Source organism: Oncorhynchus mykiss, chromosome 23, assembly GCF_057628025.1.
Source record: "Oncorhynchus mykiss isolate SJ-2025 chromosome 23, ASM5762802v1, whole genome shotgun sequence".
NCBI lineage: Eukaryota > Metazoa > Chordata > Actinopteri > Salmoniformes > Salmonidae > Oncorhynchus > Oncorhynchus mykiss.
The window spans coordinates 26123927-26140135 of NC_143044.1; the positions used below are offsets into that span (position 1 = coordinate 26123927).

At 45.5% G+C, this 16209-nt stretch overlaps 1 protein-coding gene across 1 annotated transcript in view; it reads right to left on the bottom strand.

Moving 5' to 3' along the window:
• Positions 1-1057: 1057 nt before the first annotated feature.
• LOC110503108 (semaphorin-4G) overlaps positions 1058-16209 on the bottom strand; it is a 59238-nt gene continuing 44086 nt past the window's right edge. The window contains exons 15-16 of the mRNA XM_036960335.2: positions 13139-16148; positions 1058-2503 (exon numbers count right to left, since the gene is read on the bottom strand). Of these exons, the coding sequence (XP_036816230.2) occupies positions 15043-16148 (1106 nt within the window). The 3' untranslated portion in view covers positions 1058-2503; positions 13139-15042. The remainder of the gene's footprint in view (positions 2504-13138; positions 16149-16209) is intronic.

Here is a 16209-nt window from a genome sequence, read left to right on the forward strand (position 1 = left end):
ATGTTATACTCACAGACAATATTTTGACAGTTTTGGAAACTTTAGAGTGTTTCCTATCCTAATCTGTCAATTATATGCATATTCTAGCATCTGGTCCTGAGAAATAGGCCGTTTACTTTGGGAACGTTATTTTTCCAAACATAAAAATAGTGCCCCCTAGTTAACCCCACCGTTTCTAGGCCGTCATTGAAAATAAGAATGTGTTCTTAACTGACTTGCCTAGTTAAATCAAGATTAAATAACAAATTATAATAATTTAAAAAATAAATAAAAATCGGCATATTGGTGCCTAAAAAATACCGATTTCCGATTGTTATGAAAACTTGAAATCGGCCCTAATTAATCGGCCATTCCGATTAATCGGTCGACCTCTAGTACAAATGTAGTCCGTTTCAATCGCTGTGCTTTCTCTTAGCCCCTGCCTTTGGCAATGTCTCTAGAACACCGAATAGACCGACAGAAACACACTCTTCTCTGAGTCCCCAAATGTCCTCTAAACAAGACTAATGAGACACACGGTTATGCTTTCAACCGTGATGTTTATGCTTCCCAGAACACAAACAGAACCACTTTGAGACAGCAGCCCTGCTAGCTGAGTATGTGTATGTATAACACAATGTAGCCAGAGATTTGTGGGAGACGAGGCTGGATGCTAACCAAGTCATTTAATAGGAAACGGGCCTAGATGACTGCCTCTTCATTACCACTCTGTAAACATCTGTCAGTGTTGGTCCATCCCAGGCAGACAACACTCCAGAGACCTGTGCCTCACTCTAATACTTTACTCATGATGTACTCCTCCCTCACACTGAGTGTTTGGCAATGTTAACTGGCTGGCTTGTTGAGCCTAGCTGATGTAAATCCTCAGACCATGTTTCAATTCCTCCCTTCCTATCTCCCTCCCTTCCTTCCTTCCTTCCTCACTCCTTCAATGCTTCACTACCTCGAAGTTCACTGATTCACTCTGAACTGCAATACAGGTCTAAAGAGAGATGAATATGGGCTGACCAGAGTACCGTGTCAGTTATATACACACAAGCAATGATAAACAACAGAAGAGGTTGAAACATATTGTTTATTAGAATTTCAGCTCATCAAAATGAAATGTAAACGAACCAGAAGTCAGTGAGATGCTACTCAATGTGTTAGTGTTAGTGAAGCAGGAGGACATCTTGTTGTGTGGACATATTATTCATAACGTGACAAAAAAATATGGAGAGGGAGGGAGAAAAATAAGGAGAGAGACAGGCACAGACAGAGAAAGGGGTAGAGATACTGTATAAAGCAAGAGAGTGTGTGAGACAAAGCGAGAGAGCTAGAAAGACAGACAGAAACCATTGGTAGATACAGTATATGGAGCGAGAGAGAGAGAAATACAGAACGCTGTGGATGTTGCTTAACAACCCGTGAGAAACTATCTAAACAAACCCAGATGAATGGGCAAGACTGAGAACAGTCTCATCATGTCACATTTTATTATTTTTGAATTTAAGCCTTATAGTTACGGTGGTATATTCTGTTCATCATGCTGTTGGCTAACCTACCATGCTTCTACAACAGGTTTCCCCAAACTCTGGCCCTGGAGAGCATCTGGATGTGCAGGGTTTTGCTTCAATCCATCACTAACATACCTACTAAACAAAATCAATTCATCATGGTCTTCAGTCTGACTCTGGACCATAATAAGTTGCATCAGCTGTGTTGGCGCTGGGCTGGAACGAAAGCCTGCACCACTCATAGATCTCCAGGAGTTGGAGATAGATCTCCAGAGTTGGAGACCCCTGTTCAACAGTGTTATTAGACTACTTGTGCAACACTAATGGACTGAGACCCACATCAGAGCCTCTTACAAATGGCTTTAAAACAACAACGGCAATAGAAGAGCAACTTGGTACAAAATCACAATATAAAGGCTTTTTTTCCCCTTTTAAAGGTTTTTCTTCAAAGAACGTAGTGGCACTGATAGTGCAGTCCTTTTAAAACCTGACAACAGTTTATGATGGTCCCCCATTCTATTAGTAAGCTTCCATGTTGTGATAGTTTGTCATCTTTACAGAGAGGGCTATAGAGGACAGAGTAGTCTGAGGTGAAGACCAGGACCATTAAATGCCTCTTTCCCCAGTTTGCTCCTGTATCTTGAGGTGAACAACACAGGTCAGGTTGCAGAGAGTAGTTGTACTGTACCATGACCTATATTACTTACTGAGGTATCCATATCAACTCCAGTTCTCAGGTTAAGATGGGATAGAGCAGTGAACTGGTTGTAGAAGGGAGGATTTGACTTTTTCCTCACTCACTCTGGATTATAATTGCTGTCTTCCAATTGCACTGGAGCTGTGTTTGATTCCAAACGGTGGCATTATCCTGACATTTTGAAGCTACACTATTCCCAGTTGGCAAGATCTTCATGTCACGGTACCAGACATCACACCATATTTGAGAATGGCTGGAGCAAGATCTGTTTGAAACAGACAGGCCCCAAACTAGATAGCATCTCTCAGGTCTGTGGAAGAAAGAGACACATCTGTGAGTCAGGAACAGAGATATACATTCTGGGTTCATTTACTGGTGTTGTTTTGATGCGTCACCACCCACAGGACACAAACTGGTTGAATCAATGTTGTTTCAACGTAATTTGTCAACATATTGGTATGTGAACTCTATGTGGAAAATACATTGGATTTGATAAAAGTATTTAACTGTTGTTTTGAGGGTGAAATGTCAACCACAGGATTATATAATAATAGCAACACAATTTCAACATAGACAAACCTTGTATAAAATATGTTGAATTTGTACCTTCAAACCAACATTAGATCTTCAACGTTATATCCACTATCAGAAAAATAACTACAGGCTGGGCAGCACATCCAACTGGAGAATGGGTTTATCTACAGCTACCCTTTGGTCTCCCATCAAGGGAGGTGCACAATTGTCCCAGCGTCATCCGGGCTAGGGTTTGGCCGGGGTAGGCCGTCATTGTAAATAAGAATTTGTTCTTAACTGACTTGCCTAGTTAAAAAAGGGTAAAAATTATATATTACTGTTCAAAAGTTTGGGGTCACTTAGAAATGTCCTTGTTATTGAAAGAAAAGCTACTTTTTTTGTCCATTAAAATAACATCAAATTGATCAGAAATACAGTGGAGACATTGTTAATGTTGAAATTACTATTGTAGTTGGAAACGGCTGATTTGTAATGGAATATCTACATTGGCATAGAGGCCCATTATCAGCAACCATGACTCCTGTGTTCCAATGGCACGTTGTGTTAGCTAATCCAAGCTTATCATTTTAAAAGGCTAATTGATCATTAGAAAACCCTTTTTTAATTATGTTAGCACAGCTGAAAACTGTTGTTCTGATTAAATAATCAATAAAACTGGCCTTCTTTAAACTAGTTGAGTATCTGGAGCATCAGCATTTATGGGTTTGATTACAGGCTCAAAATGGTCAGATACAAAGAACTTTCTTCTGAAACGCGTCAGTTTATTCTTGTTCAGAGAAACGAAGTCTCTTCCATATGAGAAACTGCCAAGAAACTGAAGATCTCATACAACTCTAACCAGAATAGAAAGAGTGGGAGGCCCCAGTGCACAACTGAGCAAGATGACAAGTACTGTATATTAGAGTGTCTAGTTTGAGAAACAGACGCCTCACAAGTCCTCAACTGGCAGCTTCATTAAATAGTACTCGTCAGTCTACCCGCAGTCTCAACGTCAACAGTGAAGAGGCGACTCCGGGACACTGGCCTTCTAGGCAGAGTTGCAAAGAAAAAGCCATATCTCAGACTGGCCAATAAAAAGAAAATATTAAGATGGGCAAAACAACACAGACATTGGACAGAGGAACTCTGCCTAGAAAGCCAGCATCCCGGGGTCTCCTCTTCACTTCTGACGTTGAGACTGCGGGTAGACTGACGAGTTTCAGAAGAAAGTTATTTGTTTCTGGCTATTTTGAGCCTGTAATCGAACCCACAAATGCTGATGCTCCAGATACGACTATGTAGATATTCCATAAAAAAATCTGTAGTTTCCAAATACAACAGTCATTTACAACATTAACAATGTCTACACTGTATTTCTGATCAATTTGACGTTATATTAATGGACAAAAAATGTGCTTTATATATATATACAGTGGGGAGAACAACTGCCGATTTTGCAGGTTTTCCTACTTACAAAGCATGTAGAGGTCTGTATAACTTAATAGTTGGTACAGAAACCTTTGTTTGCAATTAGAGAGATCATACGTTTCCTGTAGTTTTTGACCAGGTTTGCACATACTGCAGCAGGGATTTTGGCCCACTCCTCCATACAGACCTTCTCCAGATCCTTCAGGTTTCGGGGCTGTCGCTGGGCAATACGGACTTTCAGCTCCCTCCAAAGATTTTCTATTGGGTTCAGGTCTGGAGACTGGCTAGGCCACTCCAGGACTTTGAGATGCTTCTTACGGAGCCACTCCCTAGTTGCCCTGGCTGTCTGTTTCGGGTCGTTGTCATGCTGGAAGACCCAGCCATGACCCATCTTCAATGCTCTTACTGAGGAAAGGAGGTTGTTGGCCAAGATCTCGTGATACATGGCTCCATCCATCCTCCCCTCAATACAGTGCAGTTGTTCTGTCCCCTTTGCAGAAAATCATCCCCAAAGAATGATGTTTCCACCTCCATGCTTCACGGTTGGGATGGTGTTCTTGGGATTGTACTCATCCTTCTTCTTCCTTCAAACACGGCGAGTGGAGTTTAGACCAAAAAGCTCTATTTTTGTCTCATTAGACCACATGACCTTCTCCCATTCCTCCTCTGGATCATCCAGATGGTCATTGGCAAACTTCAGATGGGCCTGGACATGCGCTGGCTTGAGCAAGGGGACCTCGCGTGCGCTGCACGATTTTAATCCATGACGGCGTAGTGTGTTACTAATGGTTTTCTTTGAGACTCTGGTCCCAGCTCTCTTCAAGTCATTGACTAGGTCCTGCCTTGTAGTTCTGGGCTGATCCCTCACCTTACTCATGATCATTGATGCCCCACAAGGTGAGATCTTGCATGGAGCCCCAGACCGAGGGTGATTGACCGTCATCTTGAACTTCTTCCATTTTCTAATAATTGCACCAACAGTTGTTGCCTTCTCTCCAAGCTGCTTGCCTATTGTCCTGTAGCCCATCCCAGCCTTGTGCAGGTCTACAATTTTACCCATGATGTCCTTACACAGCTCTCTGGTCTTGGCCATTGTGGAGAGGTTGGAGTCTGTTTGATTGAGTGTGTGGACAGGTGTATTTTATACAGGTAATGAGTTCAAACAGGTGCAGTTAATACAAGTAATGGGTGGAGAACAAGAGGGCTTCTTAAAGAAAAACTAACAGGTCTGTGAGAGTCGGAATTCTTACTGGTTGGTAGGTGATCAAATACTTATGTCATGCAATAAAATGCAAATTAATTACTTAAAAACATACAATGTGATTTTCTGTATTTTTGTTTTAGATTCCATCTCTCACAGTTGAAGTGTACATATGATAAAAATGACAGACCTATACATGCTTTGTAAGTAGGAAAACCTGCAAAATCGGCAGTGTTTCAAATACACGTTCTCCCCACTGTGTATATATATATATATATATATATATACACAGTGGGGAGAACGTGTATTTGAAACACTGCCGATATATATATATATTGTAGCTAAGCCCTGTTTCCCCAGTTTGCTCCTGTATCCTGTGGTGAACAGCACAGGGATTTACCGGTTACAGAGAGTAGTTGTACTGGACATTGACCTATATTACTTACTGAGGTATCCATTTCCAAAGGTAATGACGTCAAATGACAAAAGTAATATTGAATTGTGTTTGGTTGACAACAAAATATCACCATTTAATGAAATGAATCTACTGCTTGGATAGTTCCATCTAAGCCACTGGTTTGATCCCATTCTTTTTGGTTGAGTTGGAGAATCGAACCTAGTATTTGTTAACAGGCTATTTATTGTATTTCAAAAGTGATAGTGAATTGTGTTTGGTTGTCAACGCAACAAAATATCAACAGGTGATCTATCTTCTGCTTGGATAGTTCCATCTGTGCCAGTGACTTAGTCTGGCTTTACTTGCAGTTACAAATTATTAATTGATGTGTTGGGTTCACGTCTCCATCTCAACCACAAATCTATGTTAAAGAATAGGACAAAATCAAACCCTTTTTAAAGTTTCATTTGATTCCTTCAATTTAGATTTTTGTTTTTGTTGTATAGTATACATTTTAAAGTGAAAAATCTGCATCTCATTGTAATTCCGTTACCATCGAATTGCCCTAAAACATCCATGGCCACATTTTGAGGTTACCATAACTAAACATCTCTTCCTATGTAATTCTATAAAGCGTGCATGTTCAGAACAGCATGCATAGGTCATCGCAAGTCTGTGGAGATCTTCACAATTGCTCTAATAATCTGTGCAGAATCTCAAACAGCATTGATCACTTGCACTATGTACTTTGAATGTAATCTCAACTGCAATCCAGGTCATTTGGTTCTTCTACAAAATGAAGCACAGCGATAACACTTTAATCTATTGTATAAATAAACAAAAGATCTGACATTATATTCCTATTTGAACTTTGCTGTGCTCTTAAACGGTTGAAAGTGCAGTGATAGACATTTGAAACTGTAACGGTTTTCTTTATGAGAAGGAGAGTCGGACCAAAATGCAGCGTGTAGATTACGATCCATGTTTATTGTGACTATAGCAACACGAATCTAAATACAAACAGTGTAAAATAATAAACGTAATGAAAACCGAAACAGCCTAAACTGGTGCAAACTAACACTAAGGACAATCACCCACAAACACACAGTGAAACCCAGGCTACCTAAATATGGTTCCCAATCAGAGACAATGACTAACACCTGCCTCTGATTGAGAACCATATCAGGCCGGACATAGAAATAGACAAACAAGACATCCAACATAGAATGCCCACCCAGTTCACGTCCTGACCAACACTAAAACAAGGAAAACACACACGAACGATGGTCAGAACGTGACAGTACCCCCCCTCCAAGGTGCGGACTCCGGACGCACAACTTAAACCTATGGGGGAGGGTGTGGGTGGGCATCTGTCCGCGGTGGCGGCTCTGGCGCTGGACGTGGACCCCACTCCATAACAGTTTTAGTCCACCTCCTTAGCGTCCCTAGATAGGTGACCCTTCTTAATGACAGCTCGGGACAGAGGGGAAGCTCGGAACAGAAGGACAGCTCGGGACAGAGGTAGCTCGGGACTGATGGGTAGCTCAGCACTGAGAGGAAGCTCAGCACTGAGAGGAAGCTCAGGCAGGTGGTTGGATCCGGCAGATCCTGGCTGGCTGGCGGTTCTGGAAGATCCTGGCTGACTGGCGGATCCGGAAGATCCTGGCTGACTGGCGGATCCGGAAGATCCTGGCTGACTGGCGGTTCTGGAAGATCCTGGCTGACTGGCGGATCCGGAAGATCCTGGCTGACTGGCGGATCCGGAAGATCCTGGCTGACTGGCGGATCCGGAAGATCCTGGCTGACTGGCGGATCCGGAAGATCCTGGCTGACTGGCGGATCCGGAAGAGTCTGGTCGACTGGCGGATCCGGAAGAGTCTGGTCGACTGGCGGATCCGGAAGAGTCTGGTCGACTGGCGGATCTGGAAGAGTCTGGTCGACTGGCGGATCTGGAAGAGTCTGGTCGACTGGCGGATCTGGAAGAGTCTGGTCGACTGGCGGATCTGGAAGAGTCTGGTCGACTGGCGGATCTGGAAGAGTCTGGTCGACTGGCGGATCTGGAAGAGTCTGGTCGACTGGCAGATCTGGAAGAGTCCGGTCGACTGGCAGCTCTGGCTGCTCCATGCTGACTGGCTGCTCCATGATGACTGGCAGCTCCATGATGACTGGCAGCTCTGGCTGCTCCATGCTGACTGGCTGCTCCATGCTGACTGGCAGCTCTGGCTGCTCCATGCTGACTGGCTGCTCCATGCTGACTGGCAGCTCTGGCTGCTCCATGCTGACTGGCTGCTCTGGCTGCTCCATGCTGACTGGCTGCTCCATGCTGACTGGCGGCCCTGGCTGCTCCATGCTGACTGGCGGCCCTGGCTGCTCCATGCTGACTGGCGGCCCTGGCTGCTCCATACTGACTGGCGGCCCTGGCTGCTCCATACTGACTGGCGGCCCTGGCTGCTCCATGCTAACTGGCAGCTCTGGCGGCTCCTTGCAGACTGGCAGCTCTGGCGGCATCCTGCAGACAGGCAGCTCTGGCGGCTCCTTGCAGACTGGCAGCTCTATGCAGACTGGCAGCTCCTTGCAGACTGGCAGCTCCTTGCAGACTGGCAGCTCCTTGCAGACTGGCAGCTCCTTGCAGACTGGCAGCTCCTTGCAGACTGGCAGTTCTGAACAGGCGGGAGACTCCGGCAGCGCTGTAGAGGAGGAAGGCTCTAACAGCGCTAGACAGGCGGGAGACTCCAACAGCGCTGGAGAGGAGGAGGGCTCCGACAGCGCTGGACAGGCGAGGCGCACTGTAGGCCTGATGCGTGGTGCTGGCACTGGTGGTACTGGGCCGAGGACACGCACAGGAAGCCTGGTGCGGGGAGCTGCTACCGGAGGGCTGGGGTGTGGAGGTGGTACTGGAAAAACCGGACCGTGCAGGCGCACTGGAGCTCTTGAGCACCGAGCCTGCCCAACCTTACCTGGTTGAATGCTCACGGTCGCCCTGCCAGTGCGGCGAGGTGGAATAGCCCGCACTGGGCTATGCAGGCGAACCGGAGACACCGAGTGCAAGGCTGGTGCCATGTAAGCCGGCCCAAGGAGACGCACTGGGGACCAGCTGCGTAGAGCCGGCTTCATGGCATTAGGCTCGACGCTCAATCTAGCCCGGCCAACACGCGGAGCTGGAATATACCGCACGGGGCTATGCACCCGCACTGGAGACACCGTGCGCACCACTGCATAACACGGTGCCTGTCCGGTCTCTCTAGCCCCCCGGTAAGCACAGGGAGTCTGCCCAGGTCTCCTACCTGGCGTAGCCATACTCCCTGTTAGCCCCCCCCCAAGAAATTTTTGGGGCTGCTTCTCAGGCTTCCATCCGCTACGTCGTGCTGCCTCCTCATATCTGCGCCTCTCCGCTTTCGCCGCCTCCAGTTCTTCTTTGGGGCGGCGATATTCTCCTGGCTGAGCCCAGGGTCCTCTTCCTTCTAATTCGTCCTCCCATGTCCATACCTCCTCTTTGGGCTGCTCCTTTGGGCGGCTACACTCCCCTGGTTTAGCCCAGGGTCCTCTCCCGTCGAGGATTTCCTCCCATGTCCAGAAATCCTTATTGCGCGTCTCCTCGCGCTGCTCCTGCCTGTTGACACGCTGCTTGGTCCGTTGGTGGTGGGTGATTCTGTAACGGTTTTCTTTATGAGAAGGAGAGTCGGACCAAAATGCAGCGTGTAGATTACGATCCATGTTTATTGTGACTATAGCAACACGAATCTAAATACAAACAGTGTAAAATAATAAACGTAATGAAAACCGAAACAGCCTAAACTGGTGCAAACTAACACTAAGGACAATCACCCACAAACACACAGTGAAACCCAGGCTACCTAAATATGGTTCCCAATCAGAGACAATGACTAACACCTGCCTCTGATTGAGAACCATATCAGGCCGGACATAGAAATAGACAAACAAGACATCCAACATAGAATGCCCACCCAGTTCACGTCCTGACCAACACTAAAACAAGGAAAACACACACGAACGATGGTCAGAACGTGACAGAAACCAAAAATCAAATTGTTTTTCTATTGGAATTTGGTTGTACTTTTAGATGGTTGAAAGCATAGTGATAACACATTGGAAATTCAATACATTTCTGGCTGTCTTATTGAACGGGTGAATATACAATAGGTTGTAATCTCATTGATCAACGTAAACCAAATATTACCCAATTATCCACGTTGAAATGACGTGGTGTCCCCAGTGGGCAGTAGCCACTGGAAACAAAAATAACTTGAAAAATGATTTTTTTTTTTAAATAGATGAAAGCTAGCACAGTGCTATAGATAGCATCACAGCTGTCCCTGTGTGTATGAAGCGGGCCGTAACTCTTCAAACGTATCCCAAATCTTGATTTAGAAGAACCCCGTTGGGAGTATAGTTTACCTACCTAACTAAATAACTGTCACCATGTCTCATCACTCCTGGGTATATTTAGAGAGACTAGCTGAATAGGGCTTAATGACGGCTTCTCTAATGGAGGCTTCTCTAATGGCTTGTGTTGCTTTTCCTTTCTTTCCTCCCTTTCATCTCCTCCATCAATGCCACGGTCATGTGATGTTTGGTCTCCAACCAGCTATAGCCTTTTTTGAATTTACTGCAGCATTCAATTCACTGCTTCTCCAGCCCACATCACAGACTCACATTAGAGACCTGTCCTGGCTTGTTAGATTCAATCATACGTGGTGTGTGTGTGTGTGCGCGCATGTGAGTGAGTGAGAGCGAGAGAGAGTGTGTGTGTCTGCATGTGTGTGCTACTTTCCGTTTTCAGGGTCTAGAGGTATAAGAAGATAATTGAGAACAGAGTGTGCATCTGAAATAAATCTATTCAGGAAATCTCTGGTGGAACTCTCTCCCCCTCTTTCTCTCTTCAATCTCTCTACAGAGAGGTCAGGTGCTCTTGCCAGGTTCACCTGCTCCAATTAACTCGTGCGTCTTACAGAGGAGAGACAGAACTCTGGAGATCAGTGGTGACATGGAGGAAATAGATGAGAAGAAGAGAAAGCAAAGGAGAAAGGACAAGATGATGGAGGAGGGAAAAAAGATCAAGACAAATGTGTGAGAGAAAGTGAGAAAGGAGATGGTGAAAAAGGGAAAAGACGGCAAGCGGAGAAAGAGAATGGTGAACAATTTCATCTCATGTAGAGGACATTTTTTTCCCTTCACCTGGAGCTGCTATATTTTTTTACTCTGCTTCACTAATATGGACCCTCTACTCTACCCTCTCTGGAACGACATTTATTGGATATTTCAAACTTTTTAACAAATCAAAAACTGAAAAATTGGGCGTGCAAAATTATTCAGCCCCTTTACTTTCAGTGCAGCAAACTCTCTCCAGAAGTTCAGTGAGGATCTCTGAATGATCCAATGTTGACCTAAATGACTAATGATGATAAATACAATCCACCTGTGTGTAATCAAGTCTCCGTATAAATGCACCTGCACTGTGATAGTCTCAGAGGTCCGTTAAAAGCGCAGAGAGCATCATGAAGAACAAGGAACACACCAGGCAGGTCCGAGATACTGTTGTGAAGAAGTTTAAAGCCGGATTTGGATACAAAAATATTTCCCAAGCTTTAAACATCCCAAGGAGCACTGTGCAAGCGATAATATTGAAATGGAAGGAGTATCAGACTGCACTACACTGCAAATCTACCAAGACCTGGCCGTCCCTCTAAACTTTCAGCTCATACAAGGAGAAGACTGATCAGAGATGCAGCCAAGAGGCCCATGATCACTCTGGATGAACTGCAGAGATCTACAGCTGAGGTGGGAGACTCTGTCCATAGGACAACAATCAGTCGTATATTGCACAAATCTGGCGTTTATGGAAGAGTGGCAAGAAGAAAGCCATTTCTTAAAGATATCCATAAAAAGTATAGTTTAAAGTATGCCACAAGCCACCTGGGGGACACACCAAACATGTGGAAGAAGGTGCTCTGGTCAGATGAAACCAAAATTGAACTTTTTGGCAACAATGCAAAACGTTATGTTTGGCGTAAAAGCAACACAGCCCATCACCCTGAACACACCATCCCCACTGTCAAACATGGTGGTGGCAGCATCATGGTTTGGGCCTGCTTTTCTTCAGCAGGGACAGGAAAGATGGTTAAAATTGATGGGAAGATGGATGGAGCCAAATACAGGACCATTCTGGAAGAAAACCTGATGGATTCTGCAAAAGACCTGAGATTGGGACAGAGATTTGTCTTCCAACAAGACAATGATCCAAAACATAAAGCAAAATCTACAATGGAATGGTTCAAAAATAAACATATCCAGGTGTTAGAATGGCCAAGTCAAAGTCCAGACCTGAATCCAATCGAGAATCTGTGGAAAGAACTGAAACTGCTGTTCACAAATGCTCTCCATCCAACCTCACTGAGCTCGAGCTGTTTTGCAAGGAGGAATGGGAAAAAAATTCAGTCTCTCGATGTGCAAAACTGATAGAGACATACCCCAAGCGACTTACAGCTGTAATCGCAGCAAAAGGTGGCGCTACAAAGTATTAACTTAAGGGGGCTGAATAATTTTGCACAGACAATTTTTCAGTTTTTGATTTGTTAAAAAAGTTTGAAATATCCAATAAATGTCGTTCCACTTCATGATTGTGTCCCACTTGTTGTTGATTCTTCACAAAAAAATACAGTTTTATATCTTTATGTTTGAAGCCTGAAATGTGGCAAAAGGTCGCAAAGTTCAAGGGGGCCGAATACTTTCGCAAGGCACTGTAACTAATCCTAGTTTGTTCTTACCTTAGTTCCTCTCTTTTAGTAGGCCTATACGGCTCTTCCATTTAACATCAGTGCTTTTATGGGAGATTGCAATTTGTCTGAGTAACTGTATATAATTGTTTAAATGCCAGTGCTTCCCAACCCTGGTCCTCGTGTACCCCCAACAGTACACATTCTCATTGTAGCCCTGGACAAACACATCTCATTCAGCTCATTGAGGGCTTGATGATTAGTTGAATCTGGTGTGCTTGTCCAGGGTTACAATCAAAATGATTACTGTTGGGGAACTGGAGGACCAGGGTTGGGAAACACTGGTTTAAGCAGCTAGCTGGCAGAGTGCCTGTCTTGCTCTGTTTGTCTGTCTATCTATGTCTGTCTATCTATGTCTTTCTGTCTATGTCTGTCTGTCTATGGCTGTCTGTCTATGGCTGTCTGTCTATGGCTGTCTGTTTGTCTGTCTCTCTGTGTCTGTCTCTCTGTCGGTCTGTGTCTGTCTCTCTGTCTGTGTCTGTCGGTCTGTGTCTGTCTCTCTGTCTGTCTGTGTCTGTCTCTCTGTCTGTCTGTGTCTGTCTCTCTGTCTGTGTGTGTCTGTCTGTCTGTACAACCAACAAAATATCAGAAAGCAAAACTCAGTCTGCTTACCTCAGGTGTGTAGCCTATAAGTTGTTATGGCCATGAACCGGAATTGATGTCTGATCCTCTGTGGCTGAGCTGTGATGAGTTCAGAACTGGGAATTTTGCCAACCCCAGTTCAGACACATTCGTTGGAGTTGGTTAGGAGAAAGAGAGTCAGTAGTGTAGGGGTGCTGCTAATCCATTAGCTCCAACTCAGTTGATGGTGTTGTCTCTTGACAGGGTATGATGATGTTGAATCTCCCATAGTCCTGATGTGCTTGTAGTGTCCATTGATTTGAGTACATAATAACCAAGGAATGTCTGAAGCAAATGGCACTGAAAGTGCATAAAAACTGTTAATACTGTCATATTTCCTATCACAAATATAATGTTCAAAGGGTATTTTCATTGGATACTCTCTCTGTCTTGGGTTAGACGTCGCTATATGTTAATAATAATACTTGAATGTGGTTATTACAGTTTGTGTTACCATTGTAATCAATAAAGATAATTTACAATGAGAACCTCTAAGAATAAAAACAAATACACTTTTCCCCTCAATGTTCTAATATGAAACCTGCTAAAAAGGTGTAGAGCACACCATCATTACAACACATCTGGTCCCTTCTTTGGACATCTGCCTCCATTTTAAAACACAAGCCAATTCAAGGCCGTTGTCACAATTCACAACAACTTCATATGAGCCTATTCTTCTTCCTCCTTTTCCTCCTTGTTACCATGGTCTGTGTTGAGACTTCACAGGGTCCCTGCCACTTGTGTCCTGCCCAGCGAGGAACCTTATTCTGGGGCTGAGATCTGAGGCCTGCTCCCTGAATCACTCCCTCCAGGGCTAGTCTTGTATTGATCCAGACTGAGCCGTATTGACTTGAGCTGGGTTAGCGCTAGCCTGCTAAGTTTTGCAGAGCTGAGGTAGGTTCTCTCTGTCTCTCCTAGAGAGGCGTATCTTACGTGAGTCCTCACTGTAACCCATGCCTTTGGGTGTCAAACAGGAGATAGAGATACAAGAATAGCTCCTAGGAAGGTTGAATATTGTACAGAAATATCCTCTTTTGAAACATAGTTGTTATTCCAACACACATGCAAGCGACTCATTAGATGTGTGCCCATTTTCAGTGGTGCAAAAACTTTTAAAAAAGACCCATTGCAGCCGTTTTTATATCTATATCCAATCATTTCTAGGTAACAATTAAGTACCTTACCTTAAAATGGACAAAATGGACTGTCTGGGAGTGGTCTGTGTGGGGAGGGGAAAACTTAAAACTAGCTGTTATTGGCAGAGAGGTTAGAAACTCTCTTTGTTATTGGTCCATTAACTAATTTACCAGGGTGTCACCAGGCAAGCCGAAACTCCCGCCAATGCAAACAGGTTGATTAGACGACTGTATTTCCAACTAGCAAATATTAGGGAATAACACTGATTTAAAAAAATCACACTTTTACAGTGTTCGTTTCATCAACTGTTGTACAATATTCTACAAAACACAGGAAAAAAGCATTTCGACTGCACTGGGCCTTTAAGTAGGACAAATGGCAGGCTATCTCCCTCTCATAATTCAGATCAGGCTAGCTGCTGTTATATAGACTTGCCTAGAGTCCATTTACTCTGTGAGCAGCATGGGTCATCCACAAATGATCTCTGCACCCCTCGGTTTGGGGCCAGTTTCTCAAGTTCCTCCCGATGAGTATTACTATTCTTGACTTGGAGAAGGAGATAAAGTCAGAGCCTTACAACAGGCCCTTCAGCATGTAATGACCGAGTCATAGGTTCAATTGTCGCTGGGGCCACCAATACAAAATGTATGTACTCACTGATGTAAGTCGCTTTGGATCTGCTAAATGGCCTATATTAATGTCCCAGTTCAGTCCTCCCACCACAGGGGGAGCTACCTCCCTGACACAGATTCCCTCTACTACACAGAGCTCTCGTCCGGTTTGGGCAACAGCTGTGTGTGCTTCCTCTTCTCTAGGATCCTGTTGAGTTCCTCAGTGAAGGAGTAGCAGAGAGGAGAACTGCTGTCTGCGTCACTCTGTCTTAACAACACATAGCTGTTACCGTGCATCCTCCGCAAGACGCTGGGTAACGTCGCCGATAGGCCGTTGGGGCTGGGGAAGTCTTGCAAGTCACACTCTGATTGGTTGAGGGCAGAGTGGGGTGTCTGAGGAGGCGGGGGGAGAGGAGGGGCAGGGGGTGGGGGGTCCTTGTTGGGGGACGACTGGCCCTCCCCAGGGACGATCTGGAGGAAGCCCCCTTCATGCGCGTCACCGTCCCCCGGTTGTTTGGAGACACCGTTACCATTACAGATCCCATTCCCATTACAGTGGCTGGAGATGGTCTTGAGCTCTAGGTGGGTGGAGCTACTGTGGCGTTTCTGATGCTGCTTCCTGTGTTTTTTCTTCCTGTTTGTGTGATTGGCAGATGCAGCGGCGGCAGCGCGGAGAGAGTACTTCCCCCTGTGGCCGCCCCGAAGACAGAAGCCCACGTAGAGGAGAACCACTGTGAGAACCAGACACAGACCCCCTAGGATGGTGATCATGGACAGGTACATAGCCTCCATGCTCCTGGGGGAGAGCAGCTCCGAGGTGGGGGGGAGATGGGCCGGGGGAGGGGGTAGCAGGGGCCTCTCTGAGGAGGGGGGTGCGCTGGGTGGAGGAGGGGGGTCAAGGCTGGATGAGTCAGAGTCCCGGGGGGTGTAGTAGGAGTAGTCTTCCTTGGTGGGGTCCATGGGCAGGGGACGGGGTTGGGGCATGTCTAAACGAACTGTCACAGAGTACGTAACCACGGCAACCCGGATGCCATTCTCAAGGGCGTGGCAGGTGTACTCGCCGCTCTGTTCAGGTCGGGACTCAATGACCAGGAGGCCATCATTTCCCACTCTGAAGCCGGAGTCCAGGCCGTAGCCCTGCAGCTCTGACCCACCCAGAGTCCACACTGGGGTTGCCAGGTTGGAGCTGAGTTCACACTGGAGCAGCACGTCATCTCCCACCATCACAGACCGGTTCCGGTGCTGGACTAGCTCTGAATGAATGGCAACACACATACAACATGAGTATCCTCTCAAAATAAGACTGATATACTG